Source organism: Cucumis sativus, chromosome 6, assembly GCF_000004075.3.
Source record: "Cucumis sativus cultivar 9930 chromosome 6, Cucumber_9930_V3, whole genome shotgun sequence".
In the NCBI taxonomy this organism is placed as follows: Eukaryota; Viridiplantae; Streptophyta; class Magnoliopsida; order Cucurbitales; family Cucurbitaceae; genus Cucumis; species Cucumis sativus.
In genome coordinates, this window is record NC_026660.2 from 11060555 (window position 1) to 11084690 (window position 24136).

Genomic DNA, 24136 nt, shown 5'->3' on the forward strand with positions numbered 1-24136 from the left:
AAATTGTTTTTAAGAGAAGATCCGAATCAGCTGTGTTTCGGCAAACAAAAATAATATTACATATTGCCGCATTGAACGGCTGACTGTTAATTGGGGTATTTTTGTCAATTTTGTTCTCACTTAACCCTTATTAATATGAATTAACATAATAATTGAAAATGCCCATTTTTAATTCTTTCAAAACGCCTTAATATTTACCTCCCTACAAAACAATTTCGAATACACAAAACTTCAAAAATGCTTCAATTAATTCACATTCATTGCCTTATATATTTAGAACATCATACTTTAATATTTGATAAATCATCGTTCCCATTTGATTATTTTTTTCTATATCGTTTAAATTTGAGAATCTAAACAATCAAATCTAAATCTAATTGATTTTTCTTTCCTAATGTTTGGTATATTTGATATACGATCATTTATATTTGGAGTCAAATCTAAACAATTTGTTTAAAATTCTTTGTACACGATCATTTAGATTTGATTATTTAATATTCCAACCAACTTTTTACGATGTTTTATATTTTGAACAATCAAATAACCATTTGAAAAAAAAATTAAAAAATATATTTTTATATTTGGTACACAATCTTGAATCAAATAATCTTTTGAAAAGAAAAATTCTACAATAGGAGAAAAAGACAATGGAAGAAAAGAAAAGGAGAAAAAGACAATGGAAAGAAAAAAATGGCAAAAGAGAAAAAGACAACGAAAATGAAGGTCAACCTTGAAAGATTTTTGAAAAAATGGTCAATTTCATGGGTTTTTTCATTTTGTTATACAGACCGTAAATATCTTGTCGGTTTGTTATATTTATGAAAATTAACCTAAGTTAAACTAAAGTTCTTTTATAAATACGTGATCGCATATCATGATCGTTTATAAAAAGAATTAGATAATTAGTCATGTGTTGTTTGGGACATTTTTTGTATTTTTCATTGTAAGTCTACGGGGTTTTTCCATTTTCAAAATTGTTTTATACATTATAAATATTTTGCCGGCAATTTCTTATATTTCTTTAAAAAATCATTCAAGTATATGTTATGTTAAGCTCTAAGTAAGTGACTTATTAGGCGGCTAGAAAGGATCTTGCGATAAATGATGTTTTTTTCCAATCTATGTTTTGCTAAATTCCTTGATGATATGTATGTAGTACAAGTTTTCCTCTCGCTTGCCCAAGTATAAGCGAAGTAAGTGGTTTCCTGGGTAAAGCAGGATCAAACACAAGGGATTTCTATCAAACATAGTTATAAAGTTCACTTCTCATGTAAGCGATATACAATAACTATACAATATAAAGTAAAAATATAGATGTGTATTAAATGTACTATTTACACTAGAGATTCAATAGAAGATGACATGAAATGGTGTGAATATGGAGAGTGAACTAAATTTAAATTTAGTACGAATATCATAATCAAAATCATTTGATAAAACCAATTTATAAAAATGGTGTATTAGATCTACAATATATATTTTAGAAAAAAATTATGAAAAAGTCAAGTTGTAATAATCTGCACCAATTTACACCCTAAACACAGTTTATAATAACAAATTATGAATTTACACCCTAAACACAGTTTATAATAACACAAATTATGATAGTCTAGTTTGAACCTCAAACTCAGACCCTCATAATATTAGAACTTTTACAATATTAAAATTATCATAATAATCATAATACTAAAACCATCATAAATCACTCCTCGCTCCAAATGAACTAGTATAAAATTTAGTCTAACATTTTCCAATCTAAGAATCAAATAGAGATTAGATGCAAAATCCGAAGAGATTAATGGCCTATTTGTAATGAGTCTTTAAATGTAAAAATAAAATAACAACGTTTTTAATCCCTAAGAAAATCATTCCAATATTGTAAGATTGGAGTGCAAGAATAAACTAGGAAAACATATGAAACATACTTGTCGGAATATTAATTTTAGTTCCATTTCAGAAAAAAGTTAAGCCACTGCATAAATCTGGGTTCCTCACAACCCTACCATTAGATGGCGAATGAAGGTTCCAAAATGAGCCTGAGAAAACAAGATAGGTAAGCAAGGTCTTGCCATGGGATTGTTCGGTGCAGTGCAAGTTAAGAGCTAATTTTACTTTATTATTTTAAACATAATACAAAGATTCAAAGTAAGAAGAGATTTACTCACTTCTACTACCCCTATTGAACTACAGATATCGTATCAAATGTACAGAAAAGATATACATTATACAAACAATACAGATCAGCTACTGGATGTGATTGTTGAAGCCCAACATTTTGTAACTCTCTACATAACATCTTAAAGCTGCTTCAAATCTGCCCTTGTTTTCCCAACCTGAGAAAGAAATGGCAGAAATATGAAGATGAAGCCACTTGCAACACCCTTGAAAAATAATGGGCAACACTTTAATTTTTACAACTGAAATCAAATGCTTTATTACATACCAAAATTTGGGGGCAAGGAAATGTCAGTTGATTTGTAAATAAATGTAGATACAACTAGATAGGATCAGGCAGGAGGCAGCAAACGGCGGCAAGTCGGGCATTCCATCTTTATATCCATCCATCTTTGTAAGCAACCAGAATGGAAGAAATGATCACATGGAGTAATCTATATGACATGACGCACCAAGTTAGAAATTGATCATGATATCGTGGGTACTGAGAGGCTAATAGATTACCAAAAACCATGACGACAAATTGTGCAGGCATACCATGCAATCGTTAGGGCGTGAAATATCTATGGTGGTCATGCAAATGACACAATCTGTAGCATGATTCCCATTTTGATCTATCCTCCGGTAGTAGCTGTATTTCTCAGGTAGAACCTGTGACAAATTATGCAAAATCAATGACGAAAAACCATCCTTTGCCATATACCCGCCATAGCAGAGAGGGGGCATCTTGGATTAAAGGCAGGGGAAGAGGGAGGAGGGGTACAGCGAGATGCACGTATCTATGTAGTAATTGCAGAGCAAGATAATATTCCTTAGTCCTAACCTGACGGGGGATGAACCACCTGGATCCAAAATAGTGCTGAAGAAGAAGAATGGCCACTTGGAGAAAAGTAAAAACACCCAAACAAATGCACCAAGTTTTATCAGGCTGAATACGCATGAAATTGTGGGGACAGCCGAAGACATATAATGGAATTGCAAGCCGAGTTATAGTTATTCCTAAGATGTAATATATATGCAAAGGTTTTCTAGAGTCACGAATAACGTTTGTGACTATTTGAGGTATCCAAAAGGAGTACATGAGGAGAAGAATCGGTCTTAAGAAACGATGCAACTCGTACATAAGAAAAATGCCTCCCAAGAGAATTCCATCTGCAGAAAGTCATGAAAGATCGATTAAAATTTGAACAGAACTAGCAATTAGGCAAGCTTGCATATGAGAAGAGATAAGTGGTGGTCATAATTTGATACCTAAATGGCAGTAGTCAAAACTTGCAATGATATGCAATCTTCGTACAAAGGAATAAATTTATGAAATTTCCAGTCAAAATCGTATTGCATTCCATGTGCTGATTAAAGAAATTTCAGTTGAAATATGATACTCACAGAAACGGCTATATAGAACTGAAAGTTCACGTCTCATGGTTTCCCAACCTTCTCCATTGTTCATAGGCCTACTGGCTTTCCATATTGCAAGAAGATATCTCATCTCAAAAATTGAGAACACAACGAACTTGAAAAATGCAGCAGTTGCAAAAGCATTAAATAAGGATTCTGAAGAAAAGACAGCAGCATGGTTAAATTAAAAATATCAATGATAATTGATAAATAATTTTAAAATACATAAAGGAGCCAAATAAACAATAAATTATCCAAAACACAATGGGTTGCCACACAAAAAAGGACAATCTCTACACTTGAAGAATTCAAATCCATCTAATATAGACAAATTAGAAATATTCAAAATGTAATGTAGCAGCTTCAACCTTTATGTGACTGATAGTGGCTGCAAACTTTAACTAAATGCCAATACAAACTAAAAAATCTGCTACAATACTTCATTCCTTTTCTGAGTAAGGTGGACGAACACATTAATGATAAATATCTTGAGACATACCCAAAGCCCTTACAATTTTATAATGCTTTACAGAAAATTATATGGACAAAATCACAGAGAATACCGAATATTAGAACTCTACTAGTAGTGATTAGTTGATGGAGTTCTCATACTGTATTCTTAGGGTAGGGGCTTGCTAGCTCTCGAAAAGAGCTATTTTTATGTCCTTGACTTGTTCTGCTTGTTAAGTATTATGTGATTAAATGCCTACTTTTGTAGAATTATCGAGCATATCATGCATTTCAGGGAGTTTTGTGCTGTTAGGGGTTAATTTAGAGCTACTGGGAATGAGATCAGGCAAAAGAGCTTCAAGAGGAGCAAAATAACCAAAATGCCCCAGGAATGAGTGCAACGAGGCATACCATGTGCTGCGCTCAGCAGTTGGCATTCAAAGGTTAGCGTGCAAAGGCGAGAGCACCGCAAGTCTACACCAGAGCGACGGATTTTGATGGATGAAGAACACAAGCACACACACTTAAGCGCTGCAGCTCTCAGTGCTTTGCTTCAGCACTATAGCTAAAGCGCAGCAGCGCTCTCCACATAGCACCTGCACTTAAGCTGATTTTTATAATAATTCTTTTCCTCTTTCAGGGTTTTATGATGTGGGGAAGCATGAAGGTCAGAGTGAAACTCAAATTTCTTCTTTTTCCTCTATCCTTCTTGCATTTCTAAGTTAGATTTGCATTTTATTTGGGGTCGTATTCAAGGATTGGATGCTCTCCTCTTCCTCTTGTCCATGAGATATTGAAGTAGTGTTGTATTTGGTTTTTGGGGGCAAGACCTTGTACTTTTCTTGAGATCTTTGTTAATGGATGAATGTATATTGATTCATGTTTTCCTTCAAATCTATTTCAACTTCTAAATACACATTTGTGTTGTTGGCTATCACTCATGAGCATGTGTTACTCTTGCTAATCAACTGATGGAATCCTAAAGATTAACATGCATGTCAAGAATTTTATATGATCGCTTTAGAACCCAATAGGACTAAGATGTTTAGTTCAGTGTGCTAGTTGTCGGGCTTTGTGAAGGCTAGTTAGGTCGTGTCAAGCAAGTCTATGTACATCCATAAATCAATTGCATGACTAGTTAATAGAAATTGCATAGATCTCTCTCTTGAAAACAAAATCGCTCTTATCCTTAGCTCTTACCCGTTGCAATTTATTTCTCTTGTCTTCACATTTCTTTATCCATCAAAAATCCCCTCCATTTACCTAGCAATAACTAAAGAATTAGCTTAATGAAACTAAACTCGCTTCAACATATCAACCCTGACTTGCTACTATTGCTATGCCATCATAGTAGTAGTTGCAAGATTTGGTATTGTAAATTTCTTTTGATTGTTGGAGTGAGGTTTACAACGCCCCATCTTCTGATCAGATGAGGGCTCCAGGTTATGGCAGCTTTAAACTCCTACCAATTTGGATTGTCTTTGTAGAAAAGTCATGGAAACTTCAGAGGCCAATCAGAAACAACGATGATATCATCTCAAGGCTAATTTATTTTTTTAGGACTCAAGGACAGATGTAAAAGCAATAAAACTAATCGTATTCAAGTATGCTCGTGCCTCAAAGATAATTTATAAAGGATGCCCGTATATAATGATTTCAATTTCTGCACTTATCATTTTGAAAGTTTCCATTCTACCCCCAACGTTTTAAGTTTAAAACAATCTTAGGGTAGCAAACTCTCTTAAAATGCCTAATGATCGATGCTCTCAATGTATCAACCAGAAGAATGGATGAAGATCGTCTCCTTTATATACCATATCAATATGTCTAAAAGTCTCATGAGACTCCCTAAAATCTTCTTTTAAAAATGGTAATAGCTATCAAATGGTTCAACGTCTTACCCTTTTGAATACCCTCTTCATTACCTAAACTCGAGAAGGCCCTCTAGCACATATTGTCTTGGCAGAAAAATTACTGGTTATCGTGATAGAACACCAATAAGATGTGTTCTTATTCACTTGATATAAACATCACTATTGCAGAGAGGAACTGATGAATATCAATTCTGAGATGAAAATGCAGAAAATAACTAAGAACAAGAAAGATACTACCCTCTCTGCCTATCCTCTCTCTCAAGGAAGAGTGCAGAAAAACTACCCACAAAATGATCTCCCCTTTCTTCCATCGCCAACTTCCTATTTATAATCATGTAACTGCCCTTGTACCCCTGCCCTATACTTATCTAGGTATCTAACATATTGCTATAGCAATATCCTGACCACTTGCAAAGCCATTTTCCCCCTTTTATATGTGCTAATAACATTGGATTACCCTTCAATCATTCTTACAAATCCCTCTTGGTAACTCTCCAGTTCAAAGTCTTATCAGTCCACAAAACATAATCATCACAGCATAATTTCCTAGAGAATCAGTTTCCCTTCAACATCCTATCGGTGCTTCTAAACCTTTCACATAGCCACGTAAGGGATATAATAAAGATTGGGACACCGTCTCCCCTCCTCCACTTGCTGCCAATCACCACACTGAAGCTCTTCTTCTCAATCATACCAAGTACTAAGCTTTTAACACTCACCATTAAAAGGAAACTACATTCCAAAACATGGTCTATACAATGAATTCTAGACGATAGAAAATAACTTTACATATAATATGAACACGTTTGGGAAGTAACTTAAGGAAAGCTGGAAATTACAATTTAATTTAAACTTACCGACTAATATTCCTGCTGTCAAATGCAGAAGGCATAGATAAGCGTCCATAATAGCCTGCTGCCCGATCATCAGTAATGAAACTTTGGCAGCACCCTGCAAGATACAAATGGATAATTTAAAGTTCTAGATGAGTTTACCCAGAAACTATAGCTTAAATGAAAGTGATATAGGTAGAGCATCAACATCTGCCGATATCAGAATTCAGGGAGCGCCCCAAAATAAATGTACGTCCTTACAGATTGAGTGTTGCTATGTTCCATTTGCCGAATTAAGAGAAGTACTTGAAGGAAGGAGATCTAAAGAAATTTTGTTAAGTAAACCAACAACGTTTTCAAATATATATTAGAAAATCCCCCCCCCCCCCCCCCCCCCCCAAAAAAAAAAATAAAAACTCAATATATAAATGTAAGAAAAGGATACAAAAGTGACCATCAAGGTATAATTCACTGCCTTGTTGTAGTAGATTTCAATGTTCACAGAAGTGGCATTTAGTACTAAGGGTGAAAAGCAATCGCCATCATCATCTACTGCAGGAGACTCCATTAATCCTTCAATATGGTAATGGTCATGTTCTCCATTTACTGCAAGGTATAAAAGTCACAAGGAGAAATGCCAAATTATAAGAGAAGTTGAATCAAGTAAAGATCAAGAACAAAAGAATCTACAACTAAAATCCCCGTTATTTCATGCACTTCTTAACCTAGTGAACTGATTCAGGTCCTTCCAAGCTCCTCCATAGGCTTTATTTTGATTATATTCTTAAAATGGCTGGGCATCAAGAGGACAATGCCCTTGAGCCTACGTTTCACTTCACAGAGACATGATTGAATCTCCTTCATTGCACTAGAAATAAGGCCAAGCAGCATTGGATTTTTTATGATTATGTTATGGCATAGATCATCAGATGAGAAATGACAAGAAAACTGTTCGTAGCGAAGTTCTAACGGAGATTCTGAAGAAATATACAGGAAAGCATCTGAACCTGATATTTATGTTCACATGGTCATGTCAAAATTGTAATATATTAGGAAGTTGAATTTTTGTCTAAGGCTGTTAAGAAAAACTGAAGCTAGAAGCAAACACATATGCCGTTTGGTAATCATTAAGTTTTTTTATTTTTAGTTTTTGAAAACTAAACATGCGAACACACCTTCCACCTATAAACTTTTTGCATTGTTGTATATTTTTTATGTTTCCAAAAACCAAGCAAAATTTTGACAACTAAAAAAGGTAGTATTTAGAGAACTTGTTTTTGTTTTCAGAATTTGGCAAAGAATTCAGCTCTTCTTTTTTAACAAGGAACATGCCTCTTGTCTTAATGAAATGAGACTAATGTTCAAAGTACAATGGAAACAACAAGCATAAAGCTACAGATAAGGAGGTGCTCCAGGTGCACCCAAAATTCAACTCTTTTATTTAAGAAAGATGCAAACATTGTAAGAAATTGAAAGAATAAATTGGTTACCAAATGGGACCCTCGTATATTGTTTTTGGTTAGAGTATGTTAAGGCATGAAGAGTCATCAGAGTATTTAAACTTAAAAGAGATGGCCCCAGACTACTATGACCATGGCAATTTCAGTTATAAAACTGCCAAAGATACCTTTTGCAAAGCACGATAGCGAAAAAAAGAAGCAGGTGTTACTCTTTGGCCTAATTAGAATTTAAGGTTCTACTTTATCTTCTTCTACTGCAAAACTAAACCATGATTGTCAATATCACTAGAATGGTAGAAAGAAATAACAGTTTAAGTTTTTGGAATTATAAACAGTAGTTGACTTCCTGATGGATCCATGTTCAAGGAATTATTGAAGGATATTTGACCACATAGATTCTGTTCTGCCGGCCTATATGTTTCTTGAAGAATGTAAAAGAAACTTCTTTCTCCAGATATAGTTGCTTATAAATGTTTCTTCAAGTTTCTAATCGGTAATAAAATAAGTAATCAAGCACTTAAATTTTATGAAGAAAAATAAAAAATTTGCTATTTCTCTGATGCAACTCCCTACTAATGGTAGTATCAAAGCAATCCACTGGCTTTCGGAACACATAAGAAAGTGCTACAGTGTTGCCATGGGAAGTTGTGTACTCTGTCGGCACGTTCTTAAATACTGGGAAAAACAAGTGTAGCTACACCCACACACAACATTGACTCTTGTGAAGAACAGTATCTTAAAAGCAACAACTTTCACAGAGAGAAGAGAAAGCCCAATTAAAAGGGAGTTCCCTTTACAAGAACGGCCTCCAACTAAGCAAAATCATGCCAATAATGCCAGTAGAATAGCATATAAAAAAGCATGAATCATAAGCTGAGACATCAAGTACCATTTTGTGGAGAAGAGAAATGTGATATTTGAGCTGCTATTTCAATATTGCAATGCTTCTCCATTTCATAGATTGGCGCTGCAATAAGAAAGGAAAAAATCAGTGCCGACATAATTGAAAGTGGGTTGAAGTCCAAGTGAGAAAATTACAGTGGCTTCTTCTCCACATCTTATCTTGTGGAGATTCTTGGAACACCTGGGAGGAGAAAACTCCAAGCTGTTCAGAAGTTATTTAGAAGCTTCATCAGTACGGATAATTCACAAGATGAAATCAACAGCATTATTTCAAGAATAACAACATTTATCCTTGAAGGAGGAAGCCTTGCCAGATGATAGGGATTGGATAAGATACTGTCAACTTCTTGTTTAAATTCTCCTCCCTTTCCGCTGTAAGTAGAAAATGAAACTAAGCTTATGTTAAAAATTCGAAGCGCACAAGTAGACTAGCTTTAATAGTTTAATCGACATAACAAAAAAAAACCACTATAATAAACTAACAATGACAGTAAAAGGAGGATGAACTGAGATAAATTGGAAATGGCACACAATACCATAAAGAGTGCACACTGAGAATATGAAGATGACATTTCTAAACAGAGATAAGGGATGGCAATTTTTTAGTCAAAAGATAAGCAACTGGAAATTTACCTGTTAGCTACCATCCGAAGCTGTCTAAAAGGCCAAATATATACACCCTCAACCTTAATTTGAACTCCACCAACATCATGTTCGTTACCAATTACATCATGAAAAATAACAACTCCCTGTCATCAGCAAATTAAAAGACATAAAACAAGCTCCAGATAAAAAGATGTGCAAGAAAATAAAGGTAAAATAAAGAATTTGACATACATTTATCATCCAAACTCTAAAGGCACAAGCACAATTGTGAGATGTATACAGAAAAGAAATGTTATGGCAAGCAAATGTCATCAATGAGACTAACATTACGCAACGTAATGCAAGTGTCTATTTGGTTGTAATGACATTAATTTCAATTTTAAACAGTACCTTCAAATAACTACAAAGTAGATGCCATTAAATTCTTATAGTAGGCATACAAAAGGAACTCCCTAAAGTATGCTAGCATATTTTAATGTAAATTACCCACACTCACAAGAAGTTGAATAACAGGGTCACTTATCTCAGATTCAAAATCCCAGATACGCTTAAGAGAATTTTCTTACAACCAAGGTACTCTAAAGTTCATATTTAGAAAAAAAGGTTCTACACCAAAAAAGATGCATCTAGAGTGAAGATATTTTTATGAAGAAATAAGGGAAAACAAGAGAATAAATTTTTATGTTCCAAAGCCAAATTTTTTGCAATAACTTGCCAATCTTAATGACAACCAAAAAGGCAAAAAAAGTTCCATTTGAATACATAAACACACAAACACATCGATCTCTACTGCATCTACACAAGACACAATTGAATTGTCTTGTCTTTTCATAAACATCGAATGACCTCACCTGAACATAATGTACACCAGATATTTTGGTAGGTGTACTAATTAATTCAATGATTGAATTCCCATTGGAATTTCTGAAGTCTGGAAACCTGGAAGAGCTATTTGTGGAATCTAGAAAACTCCAACTGCCTGCAATTTACATTTCCATGCAAGAAATTAGTTCTTATTGTAGCTGCCACTTACTGTGAAAACAAAGTCCCCTTTGAAACTCAATTTGTTTCCACTTTCTGCAAGTTCGAAGGTGCTTTCCATAACTACCCTAACAAGGACTTCCCTTTCTTGTAAATTTCAGTCGATGAGATTGGGAAAATAAATATGCACATTGACACAGATCAAATTAATCCACAGCCACAGAAATAAAGCACTATAGCAGGTCTATTTGGTGTTCAATTCTGACGACAAGATTCACAATAAGGAATTTCAGACTTCTTTAAGCAATACAAGATGTCAAGCTCAAAAAAATTCTGCAAGACATATTCCAAATGATTTATACTGACTCGGGACAAGCCAATTCATAATATAAATGTGCCTTCAAACATTTACCAAACTTGACAAAATTGTGTAAATGCTAATTGGCCAAAGTTGGGCTCCCTTTTTCGTAAATTTTAATCATTGAAATTGTCAAAATAAGTAGACATTGACAGAGATCAAATGATTATTCAGTCACAAAACAAATAAAGAAATATAGCAGGTTTTATTGGGTGTTCAACTCATAAGACAAGATATTAAAAAGGAATGGCAGACTTCTTTAAGCAATAAAGGATAATTGAGCACAACAGACTTTCTGCAAGAAATATTCCTAACAATTTATAGTAAATCAGACAAGCAAAATCATATTACAATTAACACAAGAGTCTTCAAACATTCATACATGACAAAATCGTGCAAAAGAAATGCTCAGGGGCCGAAATTTAAGACTAGAGAACAAGAATATCGTTAGACCATGATGGACAAGTACAAACCTCTATATGTTCCTGTAATATTCCATTCCGAAAATGGACCCAACTCACTCTTATCTTTTGTTACAAACAACCACTGCAAACAAAAAAGATATATCACCATAACATATTAACAAAGATGACCAATAAATCTAATAGTTACAGATTCAGAGTCTGATTCAAAAAAATGATGCAGTTATCAGTACCAAATGGTAAAGAATTTTGACTGACATGTCAACTTGGGAGATCGCAGAAATAAAAATGTGAAAAACAACTAGTCCACCATTTATAATTCACAACATTATATATCCATAGGCATATCTATGACATGAAACCAGGTGTCATGAAATGAAAAAAGTTCAGACTTAATTAAATGGAGGAGCTAAACAAAAAACCAAAAAGAAATGAAGTCCTAGCAACAGAAGAGAAAGAAGAGAAACAAATATTCTTCAGAACTTGTGGAATGGCATCAGCTGAATGTAAGCCTGAGACGAAGAACTGATTTTTAGAACAGTTAAGCTAAGTCCTAGGCTAAGCCTGAGGCAGATTGTGGAAATACACAATGTGTTTCCACATTGCGTATGAGAAAGTTCAGCACAACAGAAACAAGTAGGCGGTCCCTTGATTTTGACACAACGTTATCACTTTCCTATTGCCACGTCCAAAAATTGTTCAAGCAGTGAATCTCACACACTTTTCTAAGCTGTGAAATTCAGTAATAGACTTCTAGACTGTACATACGGTACTCGCACCAAGTCATTCAAAAGTAAAATTCAGAAAACAATAGCAACAAACTTAATCAAGAACATCAATTGAAAAAGTATAATCACGAACATTAATTAACATCAAAGCCCAAAAAAAAATAAAAAATAAAAATAAAAATAAAGTGTACAAACCTCATCGCCCCATGATCGAGCCCTCTCCCGCAATGGTCTAAGACCATCCACAGGCTGGGAAACCAAACAATGAACAACGCACAAAGCAATAACAGTTGTGGAAAAAAATCCAAATCCACTAATCTGAAATTCCGAACACCCAAAACCTTCTCTGCTCACCATATCAGGAAAATAAGGCTAATTATGAACCATAAACCTCAATGATTCCAATCGGCGACAAATACCCAAGAGAAATAAAGCAAAACCCATTCGAGCACAGAGCTTAAAAGACAAATGGATTGCTTCAATTGGAGTCAAAACACAAGAACTACCAAGAAGCACGACACCCACAGTCGGATAGAGATGGTGAAAGCTGAACGACTAATTAACCTTGTAAAGGAAGAGCAAAATGGAAGAAAGCCCTCGTTTCAACGGATGTTGCTGATCCAGTTTTACTCGTAAACAAATGCAAAATAGTACAATCGAACCCTGTTCTGTAGAAGAAGCCTTGCAATTTGTATAAAGGTTAAAAAAACAATAATTTATTCATCTCATCAATTTCTTTTTCATATATATATATATATATTGGGACAAAGGAGGTCGCGTGGGTGTTTTCTCTTGTCTCGAACCTCTTGATGCAAAGCTGGATGGATAATTAGAGGCTGCTAATGGTTGACTTACCAAATATTATTCTCTTCATCGGTTCTCAATTACTTCTCCTTTCTTAATCTTAGTGTTACAATAATTTAGGAAACTTCCATTTTTTATATATAAAACTTTAAATTGTATTGCAAACATGTCATGATTAGATTACTATACTGTGGATTTCATCACCAAATTATTTCATTTATCTCCTTCAATGTCCATCTAACTCTACATTTCTAATTCTTTCAACAAAACAAATGTCTAAATTTCTACTCAATTGTAACAAAATCCACAGAATATCATTTCTAACAAACATACATTAAAAATTAAATTTAAAACCTGCAAATGGCTTTCAAAAATATTATTTTATAATCACTTTTTTAAATAAATATTTACAATCATTCAAACAAACTCACCTATCTTAAAATTACCATTTTTTTCTTCATAAAAGCCACGTTCGGCTTCAAATTTACAAACACCGCACATAGATTTGATTAATATTATTATAAAAAATGGAGAATGAGAAGACAATATTAAGGAAATTGCATAATAGGGGATATCCATTTTTTTTCAAACAACGTGTTTGGAAAGTACCTTCCTCAAGCAACCTCCTTCAAACCCAACGCATATCGAAAGGAAATCGGTCGACGACCTGTTTTCTATTTTTGTTTATGAAAACTAGGGTTTTATCGCTAACAAAGTAAAGAATTCGACCCTAAAATACTAGCAAGCTAAGCATTTTTTGTTTGTTCTTCAGTAAAATGATTAGAGATGTTTTCCAAATTTATTTTTGGGTTTGAACAATAACAATGTGCTATATATGAAATTCATGAACTAATTTGTTTGGGATTCAACATCCATGTGTTGCTTCCCAATAATTTTTTTATGAATGGAAATAGTATGTGGGATGAGGGCATGTTTTGAATCAATAGAATGAAGATTGAAATAATATTATATCGTGTCTGTTAAAAATACTTATTGTATATAAATAATGGGTGTTTGTTGAAGTGAATTGAAAGCCCTAGAATCCAAAGTAACAGTGAAGCGTCCAATAGAATGAACAATCGGAGCAATGCATTGGTCCACAATTGATGTTTTTATGTGATAAACTCATTTTACATAGTTATCATTTTTAATAGACAAATTCTTTTAATTCAAACATCCTATAGAACTTAAGCAAAGATATATATCTAAATTATCCAAATTAACAAAACTTCCTAGCTTGGATATAGTATTGTGTAACTCTTGAAACGACGTATATTCATGGACTAAAGTATCTGATACAGTATAACTAATATAGTTGTTCAACATTGAAATTTAAACCATTGTAATATACTGGACCGTTGGTCAAACCTGATCAGAAAAAATATACGTCCATAATAAGTCCTGGTATATTTCAGATAAACATTTAATATGATTCCAAAATTATATAAAGTGGGAAATTATAAAATAATATTTAAATATATGAATAAAATTGATAATTGAATGTGATATAATCGTTATACATTCAAAATATATTCAACTATAATTCAAAGAAAATGATGAACAATATACCTAGATGATTGAGAAAACAAAACTTTTACTAAAAAAATAATATCAATAGAACAGAAAATAAATTGAAAACCCATTAAAAAAATAATGATTTTAAAACAACATATTCATGTATATCTCTACTAAAAAATGAGCAAAATATATAGAATGACAAAAAAAAAAAAAAAAAAACTCACTAGAAAAAATGAAAGAGGTGAACCCCTAAAATGAGTTTAATTAATTTGACCGACAAAAAAAAGAAATGTTTTTTTAAATGATTGAAAAGGTTAATTTCGTAAAAGAAAAAAGAAGATCAGTTAGCTAAATCTTATTAACGAAAATAACCAAAAATTTAAAACAATTGTAAAATAATAAAATTAAATTAGGTTATTCCTCCAAGTTTTCCATATTTTTATTAACACTAGTGTAACGTTCCAACATAGAATTGTTTCAAGCTAAGCACGCTTAACTTTGGAGTTCTTATGATCGAGCCACCGAAAAAAATGTGCACCTTGTTGGTATAGGTATTGTGGGAATAACTATTTACTAAAATAGTTATCTCTTTGTAAAAGACATATAGTCAAATCCGTAAGCTTTAACTTCTTGTCTAACTGGAGTTCAGCTAAGGCTCTTTGATATTCCATACACAACAAAACTGAAAAAGAAATAATATTTGGTTTCCAAAGCACAATGCAGTAGGCCTCGCTGAACCACTTTAAAACACTGTGTGTTCATCTTCTTCCCCCTTTCTCTCTTCATCTTCTCTTCATCTCTCCATCATCCAAAGAATAAGCAAGAAGAAAACCAGAAATAGCAGTAAAAGAAAGAACAAGAAAGTCTTGACAGCTTCTTCTTCAATCATCTGTAAACACAAACCTACACACAAGTGAAACTAAGGGAAAAGTAAAACACAAGTAAGTACAAAGAATTGGACGAATTCACATCTGATACCAATTAGGTGGCTTCCCCGTGTCCATAAAGTGGCAAACCCTTTAAATCGGTATTAGATCCTACAAAAAGATTCAAAAAAGCTCCAAGAATCACGTTCTTGATTTCAAGAAACTCGAAGATGGCAGTAGCAAGGTATGATATTGAAAAGTTTGATGGTAAGAGAGATTTTACCTTATGGAAAGCCAAGATCAAGGCCATAGTCGGCCAACAAACGGCATTGAAAGCCCTCACGGATCCAGAAAAGCTACATAAAACAATGACTCAATAAGACAAAGAAACTATAGAGAATGCAGCCTGTGGTGCCATAGTTTTAAACCTAAGTGACAATGTCCTTAGGGAGGTCATTGGTGAAGAAACAACTTATGGAATGTGGACAAAGTTGGATGAAATCTATAAGTTCAAAGATATACCTAACCGTGCATACGTAAGGGAGAGGTTCTTTACCTTCAAGATGGATGACAACAAATCTTGGAGAATTCAAAAATATATCTTCAGATTTCAAAGAATTGGGAGACAAGATTGGTGATGAAAATGAATCGTTTATTCTACTCAACTCACTTCCAGAAACATACAAAGAAGTAAAGATGACTCTCAAATATGGAAGACAAAAAATCACCACATATGATGTTATTTCAGTAGTAAAAACCAGAGAATTGGAACTTAACTCACAGAAAGGAGATCAAGCTAATGGTGAAGGTTTGTTCTCAAAAGGGAAGAGCAAAAACAACTCAAAAGAACACAAGAATCAGAAAAATAAATCAAAGCTTGAATGTACATTCTGCCACAAGAAGAGACATCTCATACAAGATTGTTTCTTCCTAAAGAAAAAGCAAAATCAAAAGAAACAAAAAGAAAAATAGCAAGAAGAACCTAAGGCAGAAGCATCAGTAGTAGAACAAGCCCCGTTTGTCTATTCAGATGCCTTAACTATCTTAGAAAATTCAATTCAAATAGAAGGTAATAAAGATACTCACGATTGGATACTTTATTCAGGGTGTTCATTCCATATGACACCATTAAAGGGATGGTTTACAACATACAAAATGTGGAATGGAGGCCTAGTATACATGGAAAATGACAATGCTTGCAAGATAGTAGGCACTGGGTCTGTTACACTTAAGTTCAAAGATGGGACAACAACTAGAGAGAATTAAAATAATGAAATTTTTGGAAAGCAACAAAAGTAGGATTGCCCTTACTACAGAGATGTGGATTGCGACAAGTCAGAAGAAGGGATACATGGCAATCACTACACATTTTATTGATGATTCTTGGGTCCTACAAAGTAGACCTTTGAGGTAATTTAATTTAAATATTTCATCTTATAATCTATTTTTTGTTCAATATTTAGTAGTTTTCATTTTAACATATTATTACGTAATAATAGGTTTGTACATGTGCCTCATCCACATACTGGACATTTACACTTGTTGAAGCAGTAAGAACATAGATCGTAAGTTGTCCACTTTAATAGTAGATAATTGTTCTACAAATGATGCAATGGTTGACATTTTATTAAGAAAGTTAGATTTAAGGACACTTTGGTTGCGTGGAAGTTTTTTTCATATTTGTTGTTGTGTACACATTTTGAATTTGATAGTGGAAGATGGTTTGACTGTAATTTCTGATGGTATAGAGAAGATTAGAGGTACAGTTTAATTGTTGGACCATTTCTTCAAAAAGGAAATAAAAATTTGAGGAAGGAGTTCACCAATTACAAATTTCATGCACTAAAAAACTATGCCTTGATTGTGTTACAAGATGGAATTCAACATATATAATGCTCAAAACTGCTTTGGGATACAAGAATGTGTTTCCTCGTCTAAAACAACGTGAACCACTATATAGTTGTCTTCCTTTAGAGACAGATTAGGATTTTGCAAAATAAATGTGTGATTGATTAGAACCATTCTACTTGATGACTGAATTATTTTCTGGGTCAAGTTATCCAACCTCTAATGTTTTTTTAAGAAGTTTGTAAAATTAGGTTGGAACTTTCTAATTGGCTTAATTATGATGTCAAGGAGATACAAGTAATGACATCAAGAATGATTTCCAAGTTTGAAAAGTATTGGAGTGTGATTCATGGTGTGTTGGCAATAGCTACACTATTAGATCCTAGATTCAAGTTGAGATTGATCAAGTTTTATTTTCCTCAAATCTATGGATCTCATTATACTGTAGAAATTAACAATTAAATGTGTTAGAGAATTACGTTGTAATTTGATAAAGGTTTATAGTTCAAAATCAAGTTTAATAGAATAACCTCAACTTTCTGTATCTACATCTTATTCAACTTCAAAGTGAGATGGAAGTAGTAGTAAAACTTCTCTTGCTAATAGGGAAGATCACCACCTTAAATTTGAAGAGTTTGTTAGTGATGTGGAGAATGATGTTGACAATGTCAAATCAGAGCTTGATCGTTATTTGGATGAATCTCTTTTACCACGCACGGAAGACTTTAACATTTTGCAATGGTGGAAATTGAATGGAGTCAAGTATAATATTTTGTATGAAATTGCAAATGATGTTCTAGCTGTTCCCATCACTACTGTTGCTTCTGAATCTACATTAGTATTGGTGATAGACATGTAGGTCCACATCATTCTCAAATTCATGAAAACATTGGAAGCTTTGATGTGCACTCAAGATTGGCTATGGGCCGAAGGTATGAGTTAATACTATTGTTTAGATTATTTAACAAACTTTTACTAATTGCGATTTGAGCTCTATTTTTCTTTTTTTTGTACATGGCTCACATAGATAAGCATACTTCTATTGATGCTAAAGTGTTAGAAAATGTTCTTCACGATCAAGACTTAGACAATGATGTAAGTAATAAGTTTGTATATTATTATTATTTTAAAAATATTTATTCATACTAATTTGTATAATATATTTTTCAGGAACCATTTCCTACAAAATTGGATGAAATTCGTTTATGGCTTCACTCGACTTTGGTTATGTTGGCCTTGAATATGTTTGGCCTTGAATTGTTATTTTGTAAACTTCTCTTAAAACAATTGTTGTTGTGTTTTTAAAAATATTATTCAATTCAAGACTTTGTTAGAATAGTTATGAAATGATCTTTGAATTTTTTTTATGAATTTATGAATGGATTTCTAAATGCTTCTAATATTGAATTTTTATTTTTATAAACAATGAGAATTTGACATTTTAATTGTCTTCAATAAGAAAATTCATAATATTCTATTAAAACTAAAACATTGAAAATCTATACATATTTAAAGTAATTGTGGAATGAAAAATAAACTTCAAAAAAATATATATACATATTTAAAGTAAATGTGGAATGAAAAATGAGATAAAAACTAAAAAAAAAAAACCAGAAAAAAACTTTTTAAATAATAAATGGGGAATTTCCTTGCGGGGTATGCCCACCCCATTCTCCATGGGAAATTTGGTGGGGATAGGGAATGGAATAGGGGGCGGGGGCGGAGACGAGGAGTGGCATCCCCGCCCATGCCCCGTCCCGCCTCATGGACATCTCTAAGTGAAACGAATGGTAATACAATTAAGAAGATGGAGTGGTCCTGTAGACTTCGTAGTTGTAGGTATGGATGACTTTGATGTAGTACTTAGAATGGAATTTCACCTTGAACATCAGGTGATCTGAATGCCTTCAACCAAATGTCTAGTAATCACTAGGTCTATCCCCACTGTTGTTCAGACAGACCCTCGCAAACCCAACAGATTGAGAATAATTTTGGCCATGCAATTGAAGGAGGAACTCGCTCGAGATGAAACAACGTTCAAGGCCACCCCGCTTGAGTTTTCCGATAGCCCAAGGAAGATAGTTCGTAAAGACATAAGGTGTGTCGTAGAGAAGTATTGTGATGGGATGCTTGATAGTTTGCCCAAGTTAAAATCGCCTATGAAGAAAGGTTGTTGTATGACGCTGTCAAAGTTAACTGAACATCGGAGAAAGTTTAAGGGATTGTTGAATGCATGATTCACTAGACCTGTAAAAGCTTCGTACGAAGCCCAAGTCTTTTTACGAGAAAAAGAGAATGGAAATTTACGATTGTGTGTCGACAATTGTGTTTTGAAGCAAGTCCTGATGGAAGGGCCAACTCTTGGGTTTGTAGATGTGACCCAATCTGTTCATGTTCACGCTCATGCGTTGGACGGTGTTCTCGTGCATAATGAATACTCAATCGCATCTAAGAGTCGAAAGTCGAGTAGCGCACAAATGAGTTATACGATGTTTGAAGAAGAAACACTTGCTATGGTACACTTTTTGAGAACTTGGAGACTGTATTCACAGGATCTACTTATGTCACAAAGACCAAAAACATTGTTATTGGCCACTTCAGTAATAAGCCAAAACGGACTTTGAGTCAAGCAAGGTGGTAGAAAGACCTGATCAGACTTGATTTTGGATCGAAACATAGGAAAAGTGCGAGTAACCGAGCAGCTGATGCCCTTAGTTGAGAGAATCCTTGTAGAAAAACTATGTTGCTTATGATGGTGTGAGTTTAGCTAAGGCCGGTAAGACATAACAAACTAATTGGGTTCAGTTTCTAAAGGTAACCTAATTTTGTTTTAACACAATGATTAGTTCATCAACTGGGAGAAGCCTATTTGAGATTGTTTGTGGCGGTCAACCTGTACTGTTGTGTCTTGTTGATCCTCCCTATGTCAAGAAGAGTCCTCAGGCTTGCAACTTTACCAAGAAGTGGAAACGAAAATCAAATATCTCTTGAACCTATCTAGAGGAAGACCTAACTAAATATCATATCACAGGATGAGAGCCCACCAGAGTATCTACGATTCCATCCTTGTGATTCATATGATGGAAAGAAAGTTTGAGTTAAACTATTGATGGTGATGTTTATTCTAGAAAGTAAAAAAGCCTCGAAATGTTAGAAATAGGTTTAAAAGATTCTATATTATGTTTCAAAAGACCAAGTTTAAAGTTTATTTATTCCAAAAATATGTTTTACAAAATCATCACTCACTAGGTTATTTAGCTCGCCCTTTGCAAATGTTTTTCCACTTTTCAGGTGGAGGTCGTGATTCACAAGCCTGACCGTTGTCTTTAAGTTTGCTATGCAAAGTTGTAGATAGTTTTGTTGTTGTTGGTCAGTATCTAGGTTTACTTTTGTGGTGTACAAAGTTAGGGTTCAATTGATTTGTTGTTTAGTTTCTCTTTGATCTAAAAAATGTAATTTGTAACTAATGGCATTTAGCCTTGTCTCCTTTGAGGTTATGTAATAAAGTCCACTAATGTATGTTTCTAGTGTTATTCCTCTGCATAAATTTTAATTTACTCAAGATATTTTACATTGCAAAAGGTTATGAAGTTAGGGTCAATTGATGTCATTTAGGGGTCAATTGATGTCATTTAGAAGGAGAATGACGTAAGGTTGACTTCACTTCGTCTCTCAGGTCGATAATAGATGATTCAGGAGGGAGTGTAACATGTGGGGTAGGGTGTGACAACGTCTCTAGTGACTGCCAAGTTTGCATTATCGAGTCGAAATTCTCTTATTTCGTTTTGTAATTTTTCGAATTGACTCTCTCGTCTTGTTGGAGCCGATTTGGTTTCTTTGAGTTAATGTTATATCCCTATTATTCTTCACATAAGAAAAATAAATAGATAAAAAAGTTCTAATAGTTCAATACTTATAGATAAATTTTTTGGTTAACAATTTGGACCTATTTCTCGTTTTTAAATTTTGATTTGATTTTAAAAAATATTTGGTAAATAATAGATAAGAAAGGAAAGAATTTAAAGGTTGAAGAAATATTTTATAGACTTGATTTTCTAAAATAAATAAATAATTAATTAATTAATTACTAAACTGAACTAAATAAAATTTGAATATAACTCAATTTCTCAAGTTATGCACCATCTACGTACATAATTTGGAGTTTAAATCTTCAAAACTAGTATTGTTGATATATGTATGTAGTTCATAATTTCAATTGAAATCTCAAGATTTCAGTTGAATTTCCATTTTCCTCCATTTCTCAAATTTTGAAATTTTCATACAGAAATTTCTAGAAAGTATTTTACTCTTTTATCGTTCAGAATCTTTATTTTCAAGAAATTACATATATTTTCATTTAAATACTTTGCACTGAAGTTTTACATCATTTCAACTCTTAGTTGAATGAATGTGAGTTTTCGGATCTTTCTTTCATTTTCTTTTAATCTCTATCTACAATGTTTCTTTTTTTTCTTTTCTTTCATTTTTGCTCGTGCGTCGAGATTTACATATATTTTATCATATAACAATCTTCATTCATTGCCAAAAGTTTTTCAAAATTTGGATGGATATCAATATTTTCCTAAATGTTAATTTTTATATTTTGGAGATTGAATATCCATACATACATAGTTTATTTATTTTATTGTGTTTATATATTCTGTTAGGATGGCTCAGCTTTAGCCTAAGGTTAAATGTGAAGCGTGTTGGATTGGATCATGCGTGTGTTTGGTTGGTGTCAAAAAGTTTTATGTATTTGTTAGAAAGAGATGGAGATAGGTGTTTTTACAATGGTGGCTTTCACTTTCATACCCACATTTTCTTTCTTTCTTCTGCTTTTATCTTCAACTCCAACATGCCAAATCATATCCTTTAAAACCCAAGACAAAATATTATTTAAAATTCTAAACGTCTAGGAGTGAATCAATTTTGTTAACCATCTATTTTAAAATTGTTAGTTCATGTCCTTTATCCACATAAACTTCTGTTTTAAATATACATTGTTATGGGTAATTATAAAAATCAAGTAAAGTGATAAGAGTTACCTAATTCAGAAAACAAACTAGAGACTAAGAGGAAGTAAGCCCAAAAGAATTTCCAAAACCCACCAGTTGGCTCGTGAGGCCAATTCAGACTGACTCTTATTCTGAAACATTCCAATTGGCCCAAGTTCAACCAAGAGTATTTGGTATCCAAATCTTTGAGTTTGTGCTCATATCTCACTCAAACATTGGAGTGTTTGTTGCAACCATTAATGTGTTATCTTTTATTGTCTTGCAAATAATTCTTTTCTTAAATTATAAATTTACCTTTAATGGCACCTAAAAGTTAGGTAAGTTCCCTTAGTCAATTTTTACTGAAAACAGATATATTAATAAATATAGATGAGAAATTGATGCTAAAATCAAATAAACAGTAGCAATTTTATTTATTTGAGTGGTTTTTCATCTTTTGGTATGCTTCTACTTTTTCTTTTCAACCTTTAACCTTTAAGATTTTAATGGATACATCTATCATACTTTTTTCAACCGTTTCCTTAAAAATTATACATTTGAATTAAGTATCTTTTTTTCAGCTAATATTTTTAGTAAAAATCAAACCTGTAACATAAAAAGTTTTAGTTTGCTAAATTTCTGTCTCGTGTTTTCTCCACCACCAATATGTAAAGATTTAATCATAGAATACAAACTAAAATCCATAGACCATTAAAATTATTTAGAACATAGGTATACTATAACTTGCAAAAGTATATATATGATTTGCATGGTCTTCCTCAAATCAGATTGAACAAACCTTCACTATCAGCTAGAGGAAGAATAGGAGAGGTGGAAGAGGCATAGTATATTTATGGATCATGACCTTCTAGTTATAATTAAGTTGATGATCGATTCCCATAATTCCTTAGGATTAATATGTTGATTTCCTACTTAGCATACCACACTTTGATACGAAAAATAAGAAGTTTATCACCAAGATCATACACTATACCCATACATTGGTTACTTGTGGATTATGTTTTCTCAATCTCTTAGACTTTAACATCTAGGAAGCGCACCTCTTTGGTCAGTTGGGTGGGTCCAATCTTGCTAAGATCGAGCAAGCTGACCCAAACCAACCTTTATCTATTAATTAAAACATTGTATCATAAACTTTGTAAAACTATTAAATTAAATTGGGCTTGTTGATAATAATGTGAAACATGATTGATATTTGTATATTCATAACTGTGTTGCTGTTACCTACCTAGCTTCTACAAAGTGCAAGAGTGAAATTAGAATAAATATAGGAAACATCATTTATCAACACAACTTTATTTCATATGAAGGAAGTAGCTAGGAACCTATAAAACAAATTTATATATGTACTTTGGATTACTCCTGTCTATTTTGGTCTAAATTAAAAGATAAAATTCATCACACAAATTACAAATTACTTAAAGTTTATAAATATTATTCTATGTGATGGTTAGTATAAAACTTTTTTCAATCTTCTTTCCAACAATGTTTCCAGAATTTAAGTAAAAGTTTTTAAATGAAAGATCATAGGTCTATTTTTTTAAAAAAAACTACAAATTTCTATATTTGTACTGAAATTAAAATTGTAGTTACTACTACAAAATTTGAACTTTCTTGACACATTGTTTTTTTGTTCATGCTTTGAAAACAGTGAATAAATCTTCGATTTATAACTTAAAATATATTATTAAGTTTGAAATTCATATATTGACGGCTATAAAACATTAGTACATGTTAGATTTTAGTTGATGTGTAACAAAAAAAAATTTAACCATTTAATTTTGATCATTTCAATGAATAGTACTATATCATAGACACAATGCACTTAATTTTTTTCATGAAAAATTAATTAATATACTTAGTTATGGCGTAAGAGTAAAGTTTACGTGATAAAGGA

The 24136-nt window shown here is 32.9% G+C and overlaps 1 protein-coding gene across 2 annotated transcripts; it reads right to left on the minus strand.

Annotated features, from left to right (window-relative positions):
• Positions 1-1973: 1973 nt before the first annotated feature.
• LOC101221568 (transmembrane E3 ubiquitin-protein ligase FLY2) lies at positions 1974-12903 on the minus strand. Of its 2 annotated transcripts, none has more exons than XM_011658782.2 (15): positions 12384-12903; positions 11512-11584; positions 10551-10678; positions 9727-9842; positions 9378-9465; positions 9229-9295; positions 9080-9157; positions 7176-7336; positions 6992-7051; positions 6755-6848; positions 3562-3729; positions 2999-3327; positions 2713-2826; positions 2444-2609; positions 1974-2333 (listed from the first exon to the last, which is right to left on the minus strand). In XM_011658782.2, exons 1-14 carry the CDS (start codon positions 12543-12545, stop codon positions 2508-2510), a joined length of 1740 nt encoding a protein of 579 aa, XP_011657084.1. In that variant the 5' UTR covers positions 12546-12903; the 3' UTR covers positions 1974-2333; positions 2444-2507. The 2 variants fall into 2 exon arrangements, with proteins under 2 accessions (XP_011657084.1, XP_004149272.1); XM_004149224.3 differs by having other exon boundaries at positions 9405-9465; positions 12384-12902.
• Between the last annotated feature and the right edge of the window lie 11233 nt (positions 12904-24136).